The sequence below is a fragment of the Ctenocephalides felis genome, unplaced genomic scaffold, assembly GCF_003426905.1.
Source record: "Ctenocephalides felis isolate EL2017-DRISC unplaced genomic scaffold, ASM342690v1 CF-g0.4_SCAFFOLD_03572, whole genome shotgun sequence".
Lineage (NCBI taxonomy): Eukaryota > Metazoa > Arthropoda > Insecta > Siphonaptera > Pulicidae > Ctenocephalides > Ctenocephalides felis.
Genome location: NW_020539726.1, coordinates 6,182,032 through 6,209,667, shown reverse-complemented (window position 1 = coordinate 6,209,667; position 27,636 = coordinate 6,182,032). Strand labels below are relative to the sequence as shown.

The 27,636-nt window shown below is 29.3% G+C and overlaps 1 protein-coding gene across 1 annotated transcript; it reads left to right on the top strand.

The window, feature by feature from the left end:
- The first annotated feature begins 7,680 nt into the window (after positions 1-7,680).
- On the top strand, positions 7,681-18,443 carry LOC113387924 (cadherin-87A-like). The gene is made up of 3 exons (XM_026625308.1): positions 7,681-7,872; positions 8,072-8,417; positions 16,211-18,443. The coding sequence occupies exons 1-3, from the start codon at positions 7,681-7,683 to the stop codon at positions 18,388-18,390; spliced, it is 2,718 nt and encodes a 905-aa protein (XP_026481093.1). The 3' UTR covers positions 18,391-18,443.
- The last annotated feature ends 9,193 nt before the right edge of the window (positions 18,444-27,636 follow it).

Genomic DNA, 27,636 nt, shown 5'->3' with positions numbered 1-27,636 from the left:
CATTCTACTACATTTTTGTGAGGTATTAAACCGTTGGCATTCCTCCATTCAGCAATTTTAATTATTTTTGCCATTGCTTTTGTTGTTGACTAACGTGGATAACATATTTATTATTATGGTGTTCTGTTGCAAAAGCTGATTGAAGATATTTTTAAATTCTAAAATAAGTGTTGCTAGAGAATCAGAATCGGGATTTGAAGGTGAATGATTAGAAGCAGAGTAATTGTTTTTTGCAATGTCTGCATAGGATGAATTTTGAATTGTTGGATTTAAGGCCGGAGAAATGTTGTTTATTTTATTATTAGAATTAGAATTATTAGAATTATTAAAATTTTGGTTATTTGGATTTGGATTTATGACTGATTGATTTACTGGAGTTTTGTTTCTTTGTTCTTTAATTTTTTGGAAGTATGAGCAACCGCGATAATTAGCTGGATGAGCACCGTCGCAAAAATAACAACATGCCGGAGCATTCGGATCTTTGGTACAAGCTTTAGTATTATGATTGTCACCGCATTTTAGGCAAGCAAATGGTCTATTGCAGAATTTTTTGGTGTGATTAAAGAGTTGACAGCGAGTGCATTGTATAATGTTGTTGGACTTTCTCGGTGGTTCGACGCGTATTATGCAGTTGAATAATTTATAAATGTTATAAATATTTTTGTTATTTCTATTTGGTTCCAGATCAACAAAAAACATATTAAGAGGTTCTTTTGTTATTCTATGTCTAATATTTAGGATATTACGTACGACATGAACCTGTTTTAATAGTTCTAATTTAATTGCATCTGTGCTTGTCGAAAAGTGTACATTTCTAAGAACAACCCTATAAGCCTTCTCTTCTTTTAATTGATATGTATGATATACGGCATTAGTTTCTTTTAGTTGTCTGGATAAAGTTCGAAAATGGTCGACAGAATTACATAGAATTTTAAATGTATTGTTAGCTAAACTTCTCAGGAAATATTGATCATGCGGAATTATTTCATTTAATTGATTAGACATATCATTAATATCATCAACTCCGTAAATAAATATTGGAGGGGGCTTACTGACTGGGGCCAGTTTAACTAAGTTGTCATCATTAGCTGTGTCTATTGTTGAAAGGGCCGAAAATCTGTTTTGAATTTTGACATCTATTCCTAATGGTTCAAATGAAGTTTTTCTTTTTTTGAAATTGACTACTTGCCATGAATTAGGAGGTTTCTTGACATCAGAATGTGGTTGAGTGAGGCTTGTAGATGCATTATTACTAGATGATATTACTTCCTGTCTTGAGTCAGAAACTGATGAAGTTGAACGCAGCGAGACCTTTTCCGATGTAAACATATTGGTCCGACCTTCTTCGCGAGGTATCTTGCTGTATTTGCTGGATCCAATAACGGTCTTTCGTAGTTTTGGGATTTCTGATGGTTTACTGTCCGATTCCATATTCGCTTCTATATCTTGATTGAAATGTAAGACATTTTTTTGATTCCACAAACGCACATTAGAATCTCGATTATGTATGGTTTTTTGTAAGCAATTATTTAATTATCTGTACACTTTTGTCAATCTGGATTATGAAATAAAAACATGAAGCTTGCATGAGTATAAATTAAATATTACAGATCTTTTTTTGTTTTAAACTTAGATTATTTTGGGTTAGATAAAATATAGTGCAAAATTTATCAGCATATGTTAAAACATAGTACAAAGCCTGGGATTTTTCAAAAATTTGCAAAAAACTCTGTAAAAAAATTCTAATTTAAAAGCACTTATGTTTACTATGTAATACAAAATGAAGTTTATATTATGTAATAAACATGGTTATATCACAACGAAAGAACATGGAACTGTATATAAATGGTTAAAAACAGAAGATTCTAAAAACAAAGCGTGAATTTTTTTAAGTTATTTGGTTTATCTTTTACAACAAATACTTAAAAATTCTCAAAAAATGTTTAGTTGTTTCATAAGGCAAATAATAAATATTATCTGCACCGGCTAATGTATGAAAATAGCACAACCTATATTACAAATAATTCAGTATTAAAAGACTTTTCAGCCTAAAAAATACGTATGAAAATACAATCACTCATAATGTTATGACAAACTACAATCTGACCATCTTCAGTAAAACTCCCAGCTAATTCATCATTTTAAAAATATGTTTTTTTGCTGTTTTTCAATAATGTGTATCTTGTCCTTTTTACTCCATAGGCGGCCTAACATGGCCGGTCAGAGGGCAAAGGGATCCAATGTCTTATTTTGATTTTTAAAGTATTTTACAAAATAAGAGCTATGTTTTCGCCAGAACGACGTTAGATGGCACGAGCAAACCACATATGTCAGAGTCGGACTACACTAAATCTCTGGCAATTCCCAAAGCAATCTAAATATAAGCGCTAATCATTTTGTTATTATTTGTTTTTTTGTGTTAATTTAATGTATTTTTCGAGAGTTATCCATTTTCATGTAAATACATTTTTTTATTAGTTGCAACCAGTGTTATTTTATTGTGTTTTTGGTGTCAATACCTTCCTCAGTATCCAATTCCAAGTTAGCTGAGAAATAACCTCATTTCTTTTAATTACTCAATTTTACAAAATTTTTGAAATAGCTACTATTGAATCAAATACAATAAGTTATTCCGAAAGGGCCTAATCGATCCCCATCCTTAACAAGCTACATTATTAAACTAATGCCACATATATTTTAGTGAGTACATTCTTAAAGATATAATAATGTATATATCCTTGATATGGTATTTGGTTCGAAATAATCATCGGCGTAGTAGGAATATCTATTTATTCAACGTCTCTCGTGCCTTTTCAAATTTAATTTACTTTATTTTTCAATTATTTTCATTTTTTAAACTTTTCAGTGTGAATGTTCAGTAAGTTCTTTTTATCCTATGCACATTTTTATAGAGGTTACATAAAAAAACTGTTGACTATAACTCAAAAATAACAATACATCTTGTAAAACAACTAAATAACATATACATAGATATATATAAAGGCCTTACAAACTAAACAGCAATGCTCACATGCCGGACCTTTTTATCCGCGGACCTTTGAGCCCTGCTCTTCCCTTTTACTACATTAGTTTTATATAACTATATACATATGTAGCGGGTTGCCAACACGCATAGCGGCTTGTCAACACGCATCACATGTCTCTGGACAGATTGGCCCATATAGTGACAGCACTGAGAAAAACAAAAGGAAATTCAAGTGTCAGATCGGACACGGTTTTTGTTTCTCCCTAGTCGAACTTGCCAAAATGTATAATTTTCAAAACCTTTCTTTTTCTATTATAAATAAGAAAATACCAATCACATTTTATTAACGATAAATATGACAACACATAGTGTCGTGGATATTAATCATACATAAAATAAACCAAATATAAATAATATTTTATGAAATTTATCATTGTCTATCATTTTGGTATTTAATATGGACCACACCTCCATATTTTGGTGACCCCGAGAGTGAACTAGCAACACACATACAAGAAGGTAAGAAGATCAAGACATATTTTGAAGATAATAAAAATAAATTGAAGTCTAAAGAATTATTAAGAAAAGAATTTTTAAAAATATAAATAATTATTATAAATGACTCACAACTACCGTAATTCGAAGAGCACTCTAAGCATACAACTGAGACTTCGACCACGCACTTCAAGATCAACAACAACACGTGCTCAATAAATCACTTATTATCATGGTAAATAAGTCGATTATAAGCAACATGGCAACAGACAGGGAGCACCAGCGAAGGGCCACATACAATCAACCGCTAACTCACCAGCGAAGGGCCACATACACTCAACCGCTAACTCACCAGCGAAGGGCCACATACACTCAACCGCTAACTCACCAGCGAAGTGTCAAATATACTCAGCCGCTAACTCACCAGCGAAGGGCCACATCTACTCAACCGCTAACTCACCAGCGAAGGGCCACGTAAGCAATCAACAAACTCAACAAGCCAACACGGCAATTTATCACACAATCTCAACCAAAAGAAATTTACAAGGAAGTTCAAGAATGGCAGTCAGAGATGCGAAACAATCTTTTTCATTAGGGCGGAGTGATGTAGCGGGTTGCCAACACGCATAGCGGCTTGTCAACACGCATCACATGTCTCTGGACAGATTGGCCCATATAGTGACAGCACTGAGAAAAACAAAAGGAAATTCAAGTGTCAGATCGGACACGGTTTTTGTTTCTCCCTAGTCGAACTTGCCAAAATGTATAATTTTCAAAACCTTTCTTTTTCTATTATAAATAAGAAAATACCAATCACATTTTATTAACGATAAATATGACAACACATAGTGTCGTGGATATTAATCATACATAAAATAAACCAAATATAAATAATATTTTATGGAATTTATTATTACTACAATTTGGATAATATTGGTATTAATATGGAGGACTACTACACCTCCATATATATATATATATATATATATATATATATATATATATATATATATATATAACAATAAAACATGTTTATCAATCGGGGTTACTCGAGTAAAGACAAATTTAGGAATACGCGTACTTACAAAGTAATTTATGTTTGCATACTTAGATGTAAAAAATTATGAATTGATTTAAAAATTGAGACACCAAAATATTATATTATATTTATCAGCATTTCTACTATTTCCATATAAAATTTCATCAAATAATAATATGATTGAATAAGTAAAGAATACTGACCCAATTACGAACTTTCTTCATCTGACCGTAGAATGACTACGAGGCTTTTGTTTCTAGTGCGTAGAATCTGAGTCCTAGTTAGTGTAAGAAATCTCATCACGTACAAAAACGTATTAAGGTTAAACAAGGCATCTCTTCATAACTTTGATAGAGATTTAGTATTCTTGAGATAATGCCTTTTAACGGGCTAGTATTAGTTTAATGGAGTTGGGAACAAAAATTAGAACGGAGTAATACTCGCTTTTTAATTCATTCATTCAAAATCATATGTTTGTATAACATTAGTGATTTTATAAAAAATTGTAATTTGTGCATTGAAAAAACTTTTTCTAAATGATGATTAATTCAACATAAATTGTATCATTTTAAAATACGATGGGGTCGGGCATTGAGTATTTATATTGTGAAAACTAAATCTTTAATATCACAACAAATAACACATATCAAACAAACAACTATCTCACTATTTTGAGCGAAAATGCAAGGTAATTTATCATTGTAGAAATGTATATCAGATATCGTTTTTTGACCTTTTTACTTGCGAACTTTTAAGCCCATTCTACCATACTTTTTAATTGAACTGATAATATTTCATTCAACTAAAAATGTATCTAACTTGAAAGAAGCCATGAGTGTAATATCTACATAAATTTACAAGTAACTATGCTTAGCAGAATCTATAAAAATGAAACATTTATCAGTGGTAATGGTATTATGAATAACTTGGTATGAAATAAAATAAATTAAAATATAGTCCTAATTAGATTAGTTAAATGTAGTCTTAATATAAAACATATATAATATGTACTGAAAACATAAAACTTAAACATTAATATAAAATCATATCAAACTAATATAAATCATATCATATTACATTTTGAAATTCTGTATAATTTTAGTCCTCACTTTACCACCAAAATGCTGACACAAATCTACAAGTTTACATGAAAATATACGTGACATAAATTTTAGTAATAATTTTAGTATGTTAATATATATAGTTTAAATGAAATGCATATCTTTAGTTTACTGAAAACGCACTTTCTACTATATTAATATCATATATGAAATTTAACGTAAATGATATCACTTTAAAATTCTAGTCATTATTTTTTATCTTCTCGTTTATGAAAATATTTAAGAAAAATATCATATTTACTAAAGAATATTTTCATATAACTATTTTTATAACACGTTATATGTATATACGCTAGTGAAAATATTTAAGTTTACATAAATACTTGTTGTGAGTTTTAATACATTTTTTATTATATAAAAATACAAATATCATGTGATTAACATTTTAAGATTTGGCACATTTCAAGTCACTTTTTTGTAAAAGTATATAAGTTTAGAAAAAGGATATATTTGTTATAATTTTAATAGTAATTTTGATTATAAAATTGATTAAGATAACAAAATATAATAAATATCTTCTGTGTAATTATTGCAAAGGCATTTTTGACGGAGAACAACTTTATAAATTCAATTTAAAATAATCATTTATAACTGCTAACAGTATTTCTTATTTGTTACATATAGATGTTATTATTTTAATTATATTTAATCATTCAAATTGAAAAAATCTGGTTATGTAAAATATCCTTAGGGTAGAAAACCATGTACATAATTCTATATTGTAAAATATCTATTTTAAACTACTGAAAATACTGTATAGTTCTAGTCAAAAAAATACCATATGGATGCAAAAATATATAAGTTTACATACAGAGCATACTTGCTACTTTTAGTATTAATTTTAGTATGTTATAAAATTGGTTAGTTTTTATACACAATTAATATAAGTAATAAAAGAGATTTGTCGTTATAATAGAAAATTCTAGAATTGATATCCGCTTTAGACAACCTGATTATAATTATTGAAATTTTACGAAATACTCTATCGAAATATTAATCAGACTTTAGGGCAAGCAGCACCCTCAACATACAATTGCAAATTAATAAGGAGAGAAACAAACAAAGAACACTATCGTGTATTTATTTAGGACCATCCGGTTTCTCAATTATATAGGATTAGAATGATTTTCATAAAGAAAATGAGGTATAGTTAAAAACAAAGGGTGATATTAAATAGGTCACCGTAATTTGTTATAGGGTAGGGCTGGGCACAAAGCTCCGATTATACTATGAGCAATTATATTGTGTGTAATCAAGATAAATGAATCGCAACAAACAACACATATATCAAATAATCAACTATCTGACTATGATCTGTGAACTTCTTAGCTGACTTTCCAATACTGTTTACTTTTGAAATATCGGTAGTGATAACTTTTTACTCACGGACCATTAATACCCGCTCTACACTACTTAATACAAAATAGAACAGAATCTAAAAATGAATATTGTTATAATTAAAACAATTAAAACTTGCCTGCATGTTTTCCAGAAGAGGTAACAATGAATTTTTTTTATTATCAAATCATTGGAAGATAATACTGAATAGCTATTAGTAATTATTATAATATATATATATATATATATATATATACTAGCTGACCCGGCAAACGCTGTTTTGCCATCAAAAACATTTTGCCGCATTGCAGAAGTTCTTATAATATACATGATGTATTAATAATAATGTTATATTTTTATTACACAAATTTCTTTACATTTTGATAATTAATTCGAACGCATCATAGTGCTTTGTTTATTTTAATTTTATTTATCTCAAATAGTGAAATATTTTTAATCAATGAATAAATTAGATTTTAGTCTGAATCATCGCAGTACCATTATCTAAATATATAATTTTTATATAAATATCAGATTTTTTACTTTTGCATTTAATTTAAAAATATTGAATGTCAATTTCATATATCCAATATGCACTAAATTTTTATATGCCAAAATATTTCCTTTTTGGTTCGAAATTTAATATATTATGATACAATTTATATCTATAATTTGATTGCCTAGCCTCCCAAATCAATGGCATGACTCTTCATTCCGCATTTGTTTTGACCAGTAAGCAGTTTGGCGTTTACTTGGTCCAGCTCTCTAGCGACTTAGCCAACACTGTGCGAGAGAAATTAACGAAAGTTCAACTCGTGTTTATCGATGAAATTTCTATGGTAGGCAGTGCCAAGTTGAGCCAAATTGACACAAGTCTCCGGCAAATCAAAAGCGTGAATGAACCATTTAGGAATGTTTGAATATTGGCGGTGGGAGACTTGAACCAGTTGAGGCCAGTGGTAGATAGACTGAAGTTTCTAATCACTACGAGATTGAACCATTTTATGACCACAGTACACTCTGGAATGAATTCCACTTCTATGAGCTAACTGAAGTAATGAGGCTAATGATGATTTGTTGTTTATTAATAAGCTAAATAATCTAGCTAACGACGCATTGACCAATAAAGATCTCACATTTATAAAGAAACGAGAGGGAAATCCTGATGACGTTCTGGAATACGCTATCAGATTGAACGGAACGAACAAAAATATAAGCATGTATAATAAAAAGAAAATTGAGAGTAACACTAATGTTTTAATTGTGTCAGAAGATCATAATTCAGTTTCTAACAATTCAGCCGAATATCTGAAGAAATTTCTGCAAAAACTGTTGCAAACTAGAGCTAGTGATGGTTTCAGATTAGAAAATAAAATAAATTTTAAGATCAGCATAAAATATATGATCAATTACAACATAGATATCGATGATGGACTTGGTCAATGGGAACATGCGGGATTTTGAACCTGGTGACTTTTAATAAACAAACTAATATACCCGAAATCGTTTGGCTCGACTTTCATATGCAACGTGTAGAAAAAGATTATGTCATTATGAATATATGATACAACATCAACCAAGTGGTGTGTATGGCATCGTGCCTTAAGGCAAATTGCTGAAACTTTCCGTACCGTTACGAAATGTTCGAGAAATATTAAATGTTTTCAAATAGATTATTATTTATAAATACTGTAACATTGTCTAATATTTATAAGAATTATATAAACTGAATTGCAAAGTTAAAATTATATATTTAAAAGTATTTAAGTGGCTTTAGAACTTTAGCAAGAATTAAAATTAAAATCAGAATTATTTTCGATATACAAAAAAAATTTAAAAACATTTTTTTTTAAAAAAAATGAAACATTTATTTTTGAAAAAAAAAATTAAACATTTTTTTTTCCAAAAGCAATTATTTTGTTAATACAAGCAGAAAGTTCTTTGGATCATTCAAATCTGATGTTTAGTTCTTTCAAAAACTGCCACTTTTTGCACATTAAGCCTTGTATCTCTGACATCGCTGGACCTGCCTTTGCCAAAAACTAATCTCCGCTTTTCCCTCTCATTTCGAATTGAAGGTTTTTTGTAAGTGTAATTTATCATGTTTGGATCATGAGTACGTCGCCTAACCCTTTGGCCCATTGACGCATTAAGCATGTGGTACAACCACAAAAATGTTAAAAGAAAAAAAAAATGTTAAAGCTTTTAAAATATTAAAAACGGTACTGGAAGTTTAAGCAATTTGTCTTAAGGCACCATGCAATGCACCATTAGTTACTACTGAACCACTCATATGAATGTGGAATTTTCAAACAAAAAAGCCGTGGTCGAGATCATAAGTACGTTGACTAATCCTTTCCTTGTTCTATTGAGGCGACGCATGAACGCATCCGGCACAAACATACAAAAGTTAAAACAGAATTTTTTTCGTAAGTTTTAAAGCTTCTAAAAAATTTCAAATACGATACGGAGACATCCTGCAATTTGTCTTAAGGCATACTAAATTTTCAAACAAAAAGCCGTGTGCACTAAGTGTGATTTATCTCGTTTGGATCATGAGTACCTTACCCTATCCTTTTCCCTATTGACGCATAACGCATCCGGTAAAACCATAGAAATGTTTTAGTGGGCGTCGAGTTCTCTGAGTGTGACATAAATCGGTATATGGCGTGCCGGAAAGCGTAATCACTTCATCGCAACTAGCCCTTTGCTTGACACGTAAAACTTCTACTTGCAATTACAAGGCAAGATTTTATTTTCAAACTCGAGAAAAATACTTTCAATTGCTCATTGTTAAAGGAAGTTAACTATGCCGGGCTTATTAATGGAACTTACGTACGCGTTTTCCGTAAATGTAAAAAATATTATAAAATATTGGCATCTGAAGTCAATTCTTGCATCAGAAAAATATTCGCAAATAACAATCCTTTAGGAACTTTTCAAAAAATTAATTTTGTTCTGCAAAGACGAATCAAAATCATTCATTTTTAGTATCATTCTGATTCGGCGGATTATTAGATCTAGACGCCCTGTTTTATTAGGAAAAGTCTAAAATAATAACACTCTTTTTAATATTTGAATTTAAATTTTATTTAAAATATTAATGAGATTTTGATATCTTATATAATAAAATTAATATCTGTATATAATAAAATTAATAACTGTAAAAATACAAAGTTTATAGCAACATCAAAGGAACTATTAAGATTTATTTCTAGGCTTTCAAATGACGAAGCTTTTATACAAATTTTTTTACCATTATATGATTACAATTTTTTATATTCAGTAATTGAAACATTACAAATTACAACAAAGTTTCTGGATTCTTGTCTTCTATGTATTATCAAAACCTTTAATTTTTTGGTATCATTTAGTTACGTTATAGATACATTACAAAATTATAACATCCTAATAATTCATCAAATTTAAATTTAAAAGTATATTCTATAAGTATAAAATTTTTTAGTTATATTGAAAAAGATTTAAATTCAAATAGTATTTTTTCGATCATCGATCATATCAAATTAATTTCAAATAAAATTGATTATTTAGATTCCATTTTATTCAATAAAAAAAACTGTTTTGAAACCATGCCAGAACTTTGTCTAAAATATTTTATTGAAATTTGAAAACCCAAATATGACCTATACTATCACATTTTAAAAACAATAAAAATCTTTTTGAAATTCTAATAAATAGTCCTTTCCTTCAAAAAAAAACTCATAGACTAAAAACTTTTAAAACAACAATTTTTCTGGATTTTTGTCCCCTATTTATAATCAAGATCATTCATTTTCTAGTTATATAATATAGTTGCATTATACATGCCTAACCAAGTTACAACATTCTGATTTTTCTTCATCAAATTTAAAATTTAAAAGTATATTTTATATGTGTTTTTTATTACTCTGTAACAAAGTTGAATTGATACCAAAATTTTTCTATATAAATTTAAATTCAAATATATTCGATTATTCTAATTCCCCTTCCTTTAATCACAAAATACGTAATATCTATTTTAAAACCATGTTAGAAACTTATATTCTAAACAGTTATATTAAATTGAATATATATATATATATATATATATATATATATATATATAATCACATATAAAAAAATTATTACTTTTAGAAACTCACTGTGAATGTTCATAGGCTGCAATAACAGAAAAACTCTTAGATTATATTAAACTTTTTGAAAAACATAATAAATTGTCCTTTCCTTCAATAAAACTTCATTTCAGGGATTAAAATCTTTTAAAACAGCAAATTTTCTGAACTTTTGTCTCCTATTTACATTCAATATCACTCATTTTTAAGTTTAATTCAGTTAAATTATATATATATATATATATATATATATATATATATATATATATATATATATATACACACAAAATCGTGTTACAACTTTTTAATTATTCTTCATCAAATTTAAAATTTAAAAGTTGATTTTATAAGCTTTTTTTCTATTACATAGTAAAAACTTTGAATTGATTCAAAAAAATGTCTATATTAAATTAAATTCAAATATATTCGATTATTCACATTCCTCTTCATTTAATAAAAAATCTACGTGATGTCAGTTTTAAAACCAATTTCTAAATACAGAATTTAAAAAACTTAAATATGACCAATATAAAATTACATATAAAAATATTACTTTTAGAAATTCCCAATAATCTTTCCTTTTCTCCGGTAAAAGAAAAACTCAAACAAATATCTTAAAAACTTTTAAAACATCTTTATTTTGATGACCTAGACAAAATGCAATAGAACATATAAAAAGGAAATTTCACATTTAACTCATAAAATCAACATTCACCACAAATTTTTTTATCAAACCGTATTTTTAATGTAAAATATAAATAACTGCTCTCTATTATAATTCAATATTTGTGCACTTTTTAAATATTAAAACTCGTGTTGATAGAAATCAATTGTAATCCATATAGATTAGTATTGAAAAAATGGATAAACTATGCAGGTAGCACAAAAATTACAATGCTCTTGGAAAATTTCAAAGTTGCTAACTAACTTTTTGATAAATTATATCCAAATGATTCAGCTAAAAGACTAGATAATTGTCTGGATAATTCAAATGATTTTAATGCAAAATTAAAAGAGTTAAAGCCAAATTTATTTGATAAAGTTAGCAAAATAGACGTGTTTATTTGGTACTTTTATTTATAATCGTAGGTAATTTATTATTGAATAAATAAAATTCAGAATAAAATTCGAACAAATTTTGAAATTTGCTAGTGTGCTTTTGATTTGAATTATATTTAAATATATTCTAGTATTTATTTATAACCTCTGGGTATTTCATGAAAAAAAAAACAAAATATTTATTACATAGAATTACAAGAATTAAAACTTATAAACATCACAAAAAATCGAAAATTTTTGCATTTTAAAAAAATAAAAATTAAGCATTTTTGTTAGTTTCGGAGGTTACTAAACATTTTGGCATAGTGTGGAAAAATGGATGTATGTGTGTAGGTTTGGATACAATATTTCATCCACGATTTCGGGCGCAAGAAAACCCGATTTCAATAAAATAATCAATCGATTCGTATTGTTGAGGAGACATGATAAGTAGTTTTCGAAAACAAGGCAAAAGGTGAAAAAAATGGAAATTTTGAAATGGCAAAGCGACCAGTTTATTAAATATGCTTAAAAAAGCATATCACTTGAATTGGCACAATTTGCGTATGAAGTATCACAATATTAACTTCCCGTAGGACTAGTTATAGTAATCGCAGAAAAATCGACAATGAAATTTTTTATATATTTTTACGTTTCAAAACCTTCTGAACATATTGTCATACTTTAGAAAAAATGAATGTATGTGTGTGTATGTGTGTGTGTTCGGATACAAATTTTCGTCGACGATTTCGGGAACACGGATGAAGCGATTTGAATAATTTAAAAAATATTCGATTCGTATTGATAAGGAGACGTGATGATTAGTTTTTCGCAAAGGCAGGTGGAGAAGTTCCGGAGGTATGGGGCAAAAAGTGTCAAAAACGTTAACTCAGTTTTTAAGAGAACGGAGCGTCCGACTTGAATAATTCAGAAAACATTTTACTTGTATTGACAGGATGAAAATTTAAACAAACTTTTATGAAGGCAGGTCTAGCGGTTTCGGAGATCTGATAAATAAAGTAAAAAAAATGCCATTTGGCGGTCAAAAATGATCATTAGACATATGCACATCAAATTATCAGATATTTTATAGAGATTTTAACAATAAGTATGAAATTTGTTTACATTCCTATGGATTCCGTACCAATGTTTATCTGCTGGACGGCGACGCGGCGCTTACGCGCTTTGACATTGTGTCTCCATGCAGTTAAAGCAGTACCATTGCTTTGAAAAAAAAAGTTCAGAATTTTCAGAATATGTCAAAATAAAAAAAACATTTTTTTTTTCAAAAAAAGTAATTTTTTGGCAAATTTATAATTTCTCAAAAATCTAATTTTTTCGAAGTAACATTTTTCAAAAATGTTAATCGTGTTTAAAAAAATAATTTTTGGTACGGAAAGTTCCAGCTATTTGCCTTAAGGCACGATGCCATGTGCCCCACTAGTTTAATCATATGACTGCGACACGGCGTTATCGCTCTTCGATATATTGTCTCTAAAACAGATACGCACTTTAATAGCAATTTTGTGAGGAAAATGATTGGTTTTCAAATGAGACAGGTCCAGCGGTTTCAAAATTCAAAACAACATCAAAATGTATAAAATAGTAGCTTCTTTCATATTTTAAAAATTTTCACAAACAAACAGGAATCAAAATTTTGATGAAAATTCTAGCAATTTGCCTTGAGACTAGAAGCCATGCACCATTAGTTTAAAGATGGCTTCAAATACTATTGAATATATACTTGTGTCTTTACATTCACTTGCTCTAAAAATATTATTTATATAAAAACAAACTCGAACATTTAAGCATAATAGTTTTCTCAGTGTATGGAACAGCATTTTAAACTAAACGAAGAGTGTTGTTTCTTACGGAAACTTCACGTATACAGAAATGTTTCCGGAGATAGAAGAAGCAATAGCTTGCCGGAAAAATATGAAAACCGGAATCAGGAACTTTAACTATCGAAATTCATCTTGATGGTTTTATTTAGAGTGCTACTGTGTAATGGTCTGCGATAAATTGGTATACTTGTTTCTGGACATGAACAAAATAACTACAATGATTCGTACAACATATTTTATATTAAGTGAAGCAATTGCAGTTTGTCATGTATAAATCGACATTACTATGGTAAATATTAAATTTTTGGTGAGGAGACCAAACCAATATTATCTGTGAGATTTGGTGTAATACAATTTTATTAAAATAGAATGTTGAAAAAAAATTAACCTATGGACCTAACAGTTCGAATCCCGCTCAAGACAACCTGACATCGTGTAGCGACGATGTCCATTTCCACTTGAAAATGTAAATCAAAAATATGATTTTTATTGTAAATGGACCCTTTTGGTGTGAAATTGCAATGGGAAATATCTCATACTATTATTCCCTGAATCGAGTTGGAGTTTAACTCAGTTCATGGACCTTCCGCAATGCAGTACTACCAATTATCAGAGGATAATCTGTGGAACTACAACTACTATATGATATTAAATTATTTTGCAATCTGTAGTAAGTTGTAATCATAATAACTTATAAAATCCATTGTAAGAAATACAAAAATCAAATAAATATAACATAAAAAATACAAATTACAACTAAGTTTAAAAATAAGTTATACTCGATAACAAAAATGTAACAAAACGATCACATTAAATATGTTATTATGTGAATAACATTTTGAATATTTTTTTTTAATTTTTATTTAAAATATTATGTGTGTGAAGAATTTGATTAATAATGAATAATATTATAATAAAAACATTCTGGAAAAGAAAGGAATAGTAAATACTAAAACTAACTGAAAACGACTACTTTATCAAATGCAATCTTTTGAAGGTTCAAGAATATTCAATAATATATTTGTTAATTAATTTAATAAATTATTTATTAATCTTTACTAGCACTTTAATGAATATAATGAATAAGAAATATCTTTCACAATTGGATGTTTTAATATCGCGAATAATTTTATTAATTTACTTTATTTCAAAGATACTAAAACTTGTACATATTAAATAAAAACTATTCAATAAAATTGATGCAAGTAGTATTAATCAGCCATATACATATATCGGACACAACGTTCGCAATTTGTATATTTCTATAGAGTGTCAAAAACTTTTGGAAGTTACAGAAAAAAAATTCAAATTTTAATTTCAAAATAAAAGGATCAAAGAACTGGATAAAATTGATCGGTAAAGATGATATAATTAATATTTATTTAATATAAGCTGCAAACAAAATCGATAAAAAATAATTAAACATTAATTGACCACATATTCATATCATATCATAATAGGTTGTCAAATATCTAAATCCGCTTTTTTGCTCTTGGTTATATACAAAAAGGCGGAAGGGGGATATTTTACAACCTATTATCATACGTGCGACCACATATTGAATGATTGAGTGCGATTTGCATAGTTCAAAATAGTATCAAAACTTTTTTGAAATATATGATGTTATTAAAAGTAACGAAAATAGGAAAAAAACTTGGATCTACTGTACGAAATCAATCAAAATTATATAAACAACTAGCAAACCCAGCGAACTCCGTTTCGCCACCACATGGTTTCGTGAAAAAGATGAAGAAATTTTGTTTTGTTTTATATTTTAAAAGGAAATGAGTAGCTGTCAAACAATGTATCTACCGGCGCCAACTACTTGAAATATTGGTTTGTAGTACGTGATTAGTATCAGCGATGACGCTGTATGTAAAAAAAGAAAAAAATGTATTCCGCTTTTTTTTGAAATTTTTCTTCAATTTTCTTTGCTATACACCTCACGGAGTCCGAGACCTCTCCAACGAATGCAAAATCGTCGAAATCGGTTCGTGCGTTCTGGAGTTATATCGCCAGGAAGGAAAACCCAACTTATTTTTATATACTAGAATATATTTATCCATACTCTGCGGAGAAGAAGAACAAATTGAAAATTGAATATTTAGTGTCAAAAGTGTTAAATTTAGTTACTAAGTCTATTTACTAATATATCTTGAACTAAAACTTAAATAATAAAAAAGGTTAATTTTTTTCTCTTTGAACGTAATTTAATAGTTTGTTGATAAAAATTTTAGATGAAAATGATAATGGACCAATTTTTGAACATCATATTTATCATGGCTCAGTAGATGAAAACATTGCTGTTTCTCCGCCTACAGCTATTTTACAAGTTAACGCACAGGATCCAGATGCTGGACTCAATGGTACTGTCCAATACATGATCAAAAGTGGGAATGAAGATGGAAAATTTAAATTAGATCCTTCTACAGGAATTCTTTATCCAGCAACGAGTTTATTGAACCACACGGGTCAATACATTTTGATTATTGAAGCCAAAGATTTAAATGGCACAGGAGTATACACTGCTTCTACAACAATTTCGGTATTTGTGGCTGGTATAAATATTCATAGACCTGTGTTTATAAATCCTCAGTTAGTAAACAGTACAGTGCAAATACTGGAAAATGCTGCTCTACCAGGTCATGTGATCATGACTGTAAAAGCTGTCGATTATGATTACGGTGACAATGGTCGAGTGACATATCATTTGAAGGTCAGCAACAACAATGTCCAAGAAACAGATCATTTTATAATAGACAGTGTTACTGGAGAACTACGAATAAAACAATTTATAGACCGTAAAAAGTCATCTATTTATGAATTGATATTAGTTGCCAAAGACCAAGCAAATCATCTATCGCACGAGACGTTGAGAACTTTGACTGTTGTGATTGTAGGCACTAATAAATACGAGCCATCATTTTTAGTCAATTATCAATTTTATTTGAAAGAAAATTCTGAAAGATATACAAGAATTGGAAAAGTACAAGCGATAGATCAAGATGATGAACCGCACGCTGTCATATATTATTATATCGTTTTGGGAAATGGTAATAACTCATTCAAAATTGACAAAAAAGAAGGCATTTTATATACAAATGCAGTCTTTGATAGAGAAGAAAAAGAACTATATTCTTTGTATATACACGCAAGTAATAATGCTAATCTCAATATTTCTGAAAGAATGAGTCTTATGAAATCAGATTCAGCAACTGATAAAAGTTTGACAAAGGTTGAAATATATATTACCGATGAAAATGACAACCCGCCTGTGTTTAGTAAATCTTTATATTATGCAGGTATAAACTCGTACGCTGTTCCTGGAGATTCAGTTATTTCGGTGATTGCTACAGACCCTGATCAAGGACTCAATGGGACATTGACTTACAGTTTAGATGCCGTAAGACTCAAACGAACTATTGCTATGCCTTCTGATGGCAATCAGTCTCAATTTAGTAGCACTAGTGCCATTGGCGGAGCTCTAGTACCGCCGCCATTTATCATAGCTGCAGACGGTAGAATTTCGACAGCAGAGCATATGTTGGGGTACGACCAGGAACATTTCTTGCTTGAAATTTCTGCTCAAGAAGTATCTGAGCCGAATCGACGCGCAAATGCAGTTGTGCATGTCTGGGTATACAACCCAGAGCAATTAATACGAGTGATATTTTCACAACCTGCTGATGAGATCTACGCCCGCCAAGAAGAAATATTAACGGAATTGTCGAATATAACTGGAAGACTAGTCGTTGTTGATGATATAAGATATCATGTTGATTCTATTGGTAATGTGCGCGATAACTGGTCTGATATGTATCTTCACATTGTCGACCCGACGAGTCTACAAATCGCACCAACCGGTGATGTATTACGGGATATAGATGAGAAATATGATCAACTGACCGACTATTATGCTGGTTATGCCGTGGAAAACATTGTTCCTGCATTCAGAGAACGATCTGAAAGAACTTTTGGCGCTGCGCTGGGTGCAGTAATTGCATTGACCGTGATGCTTTTCATCAGAGCTGTTGCTCTGTTGGTTGTTTGCTGCTCCTTAAAACAATGGAAATATACAGCACCTGTATACAGCTCAAATGGAATGGGAGAATTGATTGAAAAACAAAGCGTGGAAAGCATCAACACTACAGAAAATCCTTTGTGGATGGAGCAGAAATTGAAATTGTATGAAGAGCAAGAGTTAACAATGCAAGTCTTTAGTGATCCAGAAGTTCTTGCACCAGGAAAAGAAATTGTTGATGTATTACAGATTGACAATACATATGCTACAATAAATCCACTGATGAGGGGAACATCATTAAATGTTTCATTAGATCTGAATGATGATTATGCAACATTAAGCAGTAGCATATTTACCCCACACAGAGTGCTTCAAGAATTTTCTGCTGAAAACTGAATGACACTTTTCATATTTCATTTAATACTGTACTGCTAATGAATGCATGCACTTGGGCTTTAAGAATCAGTATTAAAACCATTAAATTTAATACCATTAAATTGAACTATGTACAGTCGAAGTGAAGGAAGTAGAAGTCGAGGAATGCTTCAAAGCCAAGTAATACCAGGCAAGGTATTAAAAAGTATGCCAATAGCATAATTTAATTTGTATATACTAATGCTTTAACAAGAAAAGGTACAAAATAAATCAAGTGAAAGTTTTAAGATAATGTTTTAACATGAAATATTGTTTGGTATTTTATCACAAAAAAAAAATTGTATGTCGAAATTTAATGCACTTGTATTTAGAACCTGATTGAATTAAAATTTTTGCGTAATAAGTAATATAAAATAAATATTATTGTAATATTATAATAATTACTTATTATTATTAATTGTTTCTATTTTATTGTGATTTGCTCTTCACATTACATATAGTCTCTTTAAATAGTTATTTCCTATTACAATTTAAATACTCATTTACATGCTACAAGCATTACAATTTCTTTCTAAACATGAAGTAATTTATTGATATTTAACACTAAACCTACCAGATCGGTCAAAATGACCGCTTTTGAAACATTAGTCGGGATTATTAAATTTGCTTTTTATATTTCTTCAACTTAAGGCATGACTTTTTCTGTAATATAAGACCATTTAATTTTTTGGTGTCTATTATTCATTATGTTTCATATCTCCAAATATACATATGTACTTCATGACTGGCTGATTGTTGGAGGGGGTTTGTTGTTTATTTATAAAAAGATGATAACTGATAACTATTTTACAAGCTTATCTTTGACAACAAAACTTTTATCAAAGAGAACTACCCTATATTGTTTTATGTATAGTGTTCAAAAATCTTGTTTTTTTATAAATGAACAATGGACCTCTTCTAGTAATCAACTAGCAATGAAAATTTTAAAGGCGGTAATTTGACCACCACCGGTAGGAATAGATATACATAAAATGTTGGTAGGTTTAGTGTTAATAGATATAGTTTTGTAATGAATAATTTAAGCATTATTATTTATGAGTCTAGAGTCAGTGATCCGGATCTTTGTGATAAGAAGAAATTACAGCAAATATTAGACACTTCTTGATATTGCATTTTAATCTTCACTATTGAGATTAGAACATAAGTTTTGTGACAAAAATGTTTGATATTTATGTATATGTTAATGCAGAGTTTAAAATACTACCACTAATACTATGGCATCATTTTAGTTCTATGAAACAATTTATGGTGGAATATATAGAAACATATCAAATTTTTTATGCACTTTTTAAAAATACAGATAAAAAAATATTGTCAATTCATTCAACAACTTATTACCCAGCATTTAATGCTAGTTATTATATATACATTAATGTTATCTCGTTTTTGCAATATAGGACAATAAAATTTTGTAAAATTTTGTAATAATTTATTGAACCCGGCAATATGGCCATTGCCATGAATACAGGTACAAATTTCATTTCTCGATCCTGGTTAAGATAAAAAAACATCATTATTATTATTCAATTGAAAATATATTAGGTAATTTAACTATTATCGGACAATACCACTTTTAATGATATTAAAACAAAAATAATAATAAACATTAATAACAATTAAAATAATGACTTGGATCCATTTAATGAAATCGTGATAGCATATGCAAAGTGCGATTTGCATAATTCAAAAAAGTATCAGAAGTCTTTTGAAAGAATTGGATATTTTCAATAATTATATTTTTGTAATTCATATATGAACTAGACTGAAAATTAAAAAAAAACTTGGTTATCTACTTGATGAAATCAATGAAAATTATATAAACTATAATTATCCTTACAACAACAATTTGCAAATTGCATATTTCACAATAGTGTCACAAAAATTGTGAGTATTGGATTTAGTTACTAAGCCTATTTACTAATATAGATTGAACAAAGGGTCAAATGCAAAAAATGTTTTTTTATTTATATGTAATTTATTATTTTATTAAATCCAAAATGGGTTATTGGTAAAAATACACATACATTTTTTATGCTAGTATCTCTGTAAAGATTTGAAAATAACATTATAATTAATAATTTAAAAATTATTTATTTCAATTTCTATATGAAATTACAACTTTTGTAAAATTGCAAAACCAATAATTAAATATGAATACAGAAACATTAGTAAAAATAAGTATCAAATTTAGTAAATATTAAACCAATGACTTGGATCTACTCAATAAAATCAATAACAATTATTAGATAATAATTGACCATATATGGTGTCAGTAACAACACTAGCAGTATGTGGTGAATTGCTTATTTCAAAATAGTATCAAATGTATTTTGAAAAAATTGGATTCAGTTAATAAGTAGTATGTTTTGCGAATGTATATATGAACGAAACTAAATTTTAAAAAAAACTTGGATCTACTTGATAAAATCAATAATAATTATACGAGTAAACATCGAGTTATCTATATTTATAGGAAACAACAATTTAAAATTTGAATAATTCAAAATAGTATCAAAATAGTTCTTAGCTGTGTGTAAATTTTATATATTTTTTTTAAAACCAACATGACTTATTGCATTAATGCCTTAGATATTCATATATATTATTCTTATTCTTATTTTTATTAATATGTACTTATTCAGAACTCGTTTACAAATTATAGCCGTTTTCATGATATACAATATTTTATATTCTAAGTTTAGAATATTTAAAAACTAATACATCCTTTGTGTTTTCGTAAACTGTATTTTTTGTTTTATTTAACAAAGATCTGAGAAAGGTTATTATTACCTACTCAACAATTTATTAATTCAATTTTTTAAGAAATTTTGTAAGCTTGCAAAAAACAGCATTTCTTCTATTAGAAATCAACAGAGAAAATAATTAAATTTTTCATTCTAAAATTAGTAATAATCAAAAAAAAATTGATCTAATCAATGAAATCGATAAATGAAAGTGTTATAATTATTCATTAATGGAACCAACAGGAGCAATTTGCAATTTGCAAATTTCCAAATAGTGTTGAAAACTTCTGAAAGTATTGGTTTCAGATTCATTAGAACTATTTTGCAAAAATATATCTTGAACTATAGTTCAAATGCAAAACTAATAATGTACCCATTTGTGATTTGTGATCTTTATATTTATTTGTTATGAATTTAGTTTGGACTCCTGTTTGCAAATTGATGATTTATAAATAATGTATCTTAATTATACCATTATTTTAAAAATCATACTGAATTTTTGTTACTGAAAAATGTCATTATTACTATAGGAAAAGCTTGCACACATTTTGGTTTTGATAGTATACCCTCTAGTATTTCAAACACTATATAACAAAATTTAACTAGAGCAATAAAATACAAGATCTAACCATAAATGAAAGGATATCATAATTATATTATATTTTTGAACACTGAAAATAACATAAGTATTCTCGTCTACTATAAAAATAAAATGAGATAAGCAAAAACCCTTAAAAGTATATGTTCTTAACAAAATAAAAATAGCATATTATAACTTAATAACAAAATAAAACATTGGCCCGCTACTTTCCCGAAACTTTTTATGTGCAGAGAATACATCTCTTCGAAAAACTTATATGAAATAATTATGAAATCAATGGTGGAAACACATTTATATAAAGAATGAACATAGATGTACATGGATTTATCTAAAAACACATTAGGTTACTTTTTCCATATTAATTGTGATCGTATAAACAAATTATATTTTTAAATCAAATTATATGATAGACTAATGCACTTTACAGAATTTAGAAACAAAAACAAACAGAAATAAAATTGATGAAATAAAATGATCCTTGATTCAAAAATTAAATTTTCAAAGTAATTTACTATTATGAGAATAATCATCTATGTTTCACATAACAATTGCTGCAAAGCATTTGGTTTTCATAACTTGTATTTATTTCCAACATTGTGGTTTCAGACGTACTTATTTATGTATTTATTTATTATATGAATTTGAACAAACACATGAAAACTATAATTAATTCTCTATTTAATCAAGATACTCGATTGTAATGAAATAAATACGATAATTACAAGCACATTTTCAAAAACAGAGGACCAACTAAGGAAATCTACTTTATGAATTATTTAATTATTTTTATTTGTTTATTGGGCTTATAGAGATTCAGGTTAAATTAGTTAGAGAATTTTGTTATATTACTTCGATATTGGTGAATGCATAAACTGATATAAAAACTTAATATAATAATGCAAAAATATAATATCTTCATATAGTGCTTATTAAATGTCAAGAAAATTATCAAAAATAATAAAAAATTGTCAAGGCTATACAAAGTGTGTTTTTTAATTTTACAAAATATGTATATATATTTAGTGATGCAAACAAAAAATATAAAATCCGATTTAATGTGCAAATTTAATAACACCCAATATTAACTGCTTTTTAATTATCCAATAAATGATCAAGAACATCATTTCACAGAAAAATAAAATACAGGGTCTTTGCCCTAAGGCCTATGACTTCAGCTTATTCCCCAAAGCTTTTTTCTTCACAAAGAAAAATAAAAATATCATCAAGCTTCATTACCACTATATAATATTTCAATTTAATTGTAGATCTTTTAATTATTTTTAACTTACACAAAAATTGCAAATAGCCAATGTATGCAATAACATCTAACAAATACAATATAAGATGATTATTGATGAGAAATATACTAAATAAACCGTTATCATTAACATTAATTCAGATTTAAATAATCGAATATATTACATGGAATAAATAATTGAAGATTCAAAATTTTAGAATAGTGAAACACTGAATCATTAAATGATTATATAGATTCTAGTAATTATTATATAATATTAGCCTCAGAATATATTTCTCAAGTTGGATATGTCATTTGCTTCAATAATAAAAAGTAAATATGTTTTATAGTTTTCCTTGAGAAAATAGGTATAATTTACAATTTATTGTCATTTGTTTTTAAATCGGTTCAAAGTTGTATAAACGTGAAGCAACATCTTCAGCTTCAGGAGTTTTAGTAATGGCATACTGCAATTAAATCTTATTGATTTAACAACCAAAAACTTTCATCTAAAAGACATGGATAAATGCACACATGCATTTATAACAACTTATAAAAGAAAACCTTTAAAGTCTTTTACACTGGTCCTTATAAAATCATAAAACGTTATTTAATAAAATCAATAAAATTCAGGTCATTTGAGATTGAAACTAGCTTACATGAACAAAATTAAAAATCTTATTATTTAAAATATAGTTATAGATATTAATCCTGTATCTAAAGTTAAAAGAATAGTAGCCTTGGATACAAACATAAAAGTGAAAAATAATGAATCACAACTAACTCTACTTAATATTTTCATTTTATATTATATTTGGATCAAATAAATATAAAAATAAATATAATTGCATATACTTAATTTCATTACAATCATTTAAAAACTGTTTTTATGTATAGTTCAAAATTGTTTATTTGCACTCCTTTTTACTCATCTGTAAATCATTTTATTGTAATTACAAAGTATGCATATATAAAATAAATAATATCCATTTACTTACCATTGAAAAAAAATTGTATCATGCAGTAGGAAAACGTTTAACAATAAAAACTTCAAATCAAAAAAAGACATTAAACAAACTGACTTCTGTTGGCTCTTTATAAAAAGTGTAAAGAAAAAAACGTATCTAATTTATTTTATCAGACAGTATTCTTATACATCCTTCCATAAAACATTATAAATACCATGAAATATTATAACGAAGATATGCAAAAGTCGTCAAACAATATTTTAAAATCATATTTTTTAAAAAAATATTGATCAATTTACTAAAAAACCATGAATTCTTTGAAATAACTTTAAAATTATTTAGATAAGTGAAAATGTTTGGCCTCGAAAATGCTAGCTAGACAAAAAAAATTCTCTACTAAAATTCTACTAAAAAAATCAATTTTACTACGATTCAAAATAACCTAAAATTCTGAAAAGCAAGACTTCAACAAAATTCAGTATGTTTCTACTAATGAGAAGTTAAAAAAACGATCATGATCAATGCATATAAATAAATAAAACATATTATATTATTTTCAAAATACAAGTATGTAATAATATGCAAAAGCAATAATAAGCAAAAATTTATCACCAATTTCAAAAGCAGTAAAGTGCGTATTCGTTCAAACTACAAAGAACTGGTGATTAAAGAAAGATAATTTTTATTCGTATAAAATGTAAGAAATGTAAATGTAATGCACATAAACAAGAACTTGTCGGTGTCGGTGTCGGTGTGGACACTCGCACGAGGGGTCCCCATTTTTTTTTCTAAAAATGTTTTTTACTCTAATTTTTTTTCCTAAAATGTTTTTCTCAAAATGTAATAATATTGAATTGAGTGAAAAATGTAGTTTTTTCTTGACATGTTGAACCGACTTTATACAAGTTTTTACCGATACATCATGACTACATATAAGTTATAAAATTTTTATCATTATATATCTCGCTGTGCAGTACTGCTGATAAGTTATATATTTTTTACAACTTATAACGCACGCTGTGCAGTACTGCTTGGACAATTGAAAATTAAATCCCGCACGAGGGAGTGTCGGTGGACCGCAGTGAAATGGACACGGATCGAGAGATAGATGAGTACCGGGTTGTGAAACGCAAGAAGCGGTTGAGGCAAAACAACGTAGAAAATGCTGTCGGAAACCAGAAAGCAACTACTCAGAAGCCATCTACATCCAGAACAGAGAAGCTAACAGCCAAGAACACCACCGTACCAGAGTCAAGGATACCTCATATTATCGTCAAAGGCCAGCTTGATTTAAAAGTAATCAAATGTATCAAAGATACCACGAAAATTAATTTTAGGACACAATATTTAAAGTCACAATTACACAAAATTCATTCCGATACCATTGCAGAACATAAAAAAATAAAAAACAAATTGAGGGATTGTGATTTCCAATTCTACACCTATACATTACAGCATGACATCCCAAAGAAAATGACTATAGCTGGCCTAAATCCTGAAATAACTGAAACGGTGGTTTTTGAAGAGCTGAAAGCCAAACATATTAAGGTAAGGCAGGTGGTCCAAATTAAGAAGAAGAAATCGGACGGCAGTCAACGCAAACTCCCTATATATATTGTCCTTCTAGATAAGAAACAAGAGAATGCCAAACTAAAAGAAGTAAATATTATAGGAGGACATATATTTAAATGGAAAAGTTACAGGCCACTCAACAAGACTATCCAGTGCCACAAGTGCCTAAACTTTGGCCATAATTCATATACATGCGACATGAGCTATAGATGCATAAAATGCACAAACGTGCACCCACCGGGAGTGTGCACGAAATCACCAACCGAAGAAGCGAAGTGCGTGAACTGTCAAGAAAACCACCCGGATAACTACTCGCAATGTTCAGCTCTAATTAATTATAAAGCAAAAAGGGATAAAGATGCGCAAAAGAGACACCAAGCATAGAGGCCAGCGCCGACACCTGCGCCGCTGACGAGGAGCTTCTCGTCAGCTTTACAACCCACCAACGATGGCCGTACCAACAGATCTGCGTTTCCTGAACTCCCGGTACCATCATTACCACGAACACCGTCGGCCTCCCAGTATCCATCGCCGAAGATCCAGCCAACACCAGAACCGATCCGGCCAGCATCCTCACGAATCCGGCCTACCACCAGCCAGTGCGATCCATTCTTGAGTAAACCAGAGGGACTTTTTACTGTTATGGGTGAGATCAGGAAGTTATTCGCGGATCCCGAGGTAAGACATATTTTCAGTGAGCTCTATAAACTGACAAAGACATTAAACACCAATATGACTTACAACGACAAATATACAACCATACCTAACTTTTTAACGACACGCCCATAAATCACACGCGCAACATACACATAATGTACTTCAACTCCAACGGTCTCAAAAACAACGTAAACGAACTAAAACAGACTATAACAAAATATGACTTGGACATTGTACTAATTAACGAGACACACCTGAAACCTACAGACATCAACAACTACAAAGTATACAGGAACGACAGACCGACAAACTCACGCGGATGCGGAGGCACTGCAATATTGATCTAGTCTAATATCAGACACGAGCAAGTGCCAAACCTGACAGCGGGCGGTTCTGAAATAACAACTATTAATGTATACAAAAGGGGTCAAAAAGCGACTATAATATCGATTTACATCCCGGCAAGCGGACTGCAACTGACGGACCTACAAAACCTACTTGACTCAAATACACACGTCTTGATGGCAGGAGACTTCAACGCGCAACATACATCCTGGAACTGCAACAACAACAACGCGAACGGAATCCGACTCTACGAATATCTGACGGAACACAACGGACGCACAACTACACTATCCTGACACGCCGACCAGATACGCCACCGTACAGACGCACCATCACAGCACGATCGACCTGGCCTTGACAAAAAATCTTCACATAACATCCGAACCCATAACTAGAACACTTTTCAACTCTGACCATAACCCTGTTTTTATGACTATCTCTGACAGACTCGACGTCGACAATACTCCAGAACGCAACATTTTGGATTATTCCAGAGCCAACTGGCCACTTTTTAGAGAAATTATTACAGACAATAAACGACACACGATACCCATAGAGACCAATACAGACATAGAGGAGGTTGTGACACATCTGACACGGACGATCACGGACACCATCCAACACACAATACCGCTGCGACACGCAAATACATCCACATTTGACACGCTACCCAAACAAATATTAGTAAAAATTAAATTAAAGAACAATATAAAAAAATTGTGGCAACGTACTGGTGATAGACTACTAAAGGAACACGTGAACAGACTGACAAAAATTATTTATAATGAGATACGTGAGCACCGGAAGGACACTTGGACTAAAAGACTAGAAAACATCAACACTGACCCGCACAAAGTTTGGCAAACAGCCAAAAGACTGACCAGGAAAACAACACCTATCCCGCCACTCAAACAACCTGACAACAACTGCGCCACGACACCAGCAGACAAAGCCGAAATTTTGGCCACAAACTTTGAAAACATATTATACACAAACAAAACGCCGACATGTCCAACGCAGACTTAAGACGAGACGTACACAATTCTATTCAAAATTTTACTGAACAATTTAACGACAAAGACT

What these genes read in the sequence shown, in the direction of transcription:
- LOC113387924 (XM_026625308.1), top strand. Translation starts at nt 7,681, where the DNA reads ATGACTCTTCATTCCGCATTTGTTTTGACCAGTAAGCAGTTTGGCGTT. An exon ending in GTCTCCGGCAAATCAAAAGC is followed by an intron (nt 7,873 to 8,071) that starts GTGAATGAACCA and finishes TTTATTAATAAG; the next exon opens with CTAAATAATCTAGCTAACGA. An exon ending in AGATATCGATGATGGACTTG is followed by an intron (nt 8,418 to 16,210) that starts GTCAATGGGAAC and finishes TAAAAATTTTAG; the next exon opens with ATGAAAATGATAATGGACCA.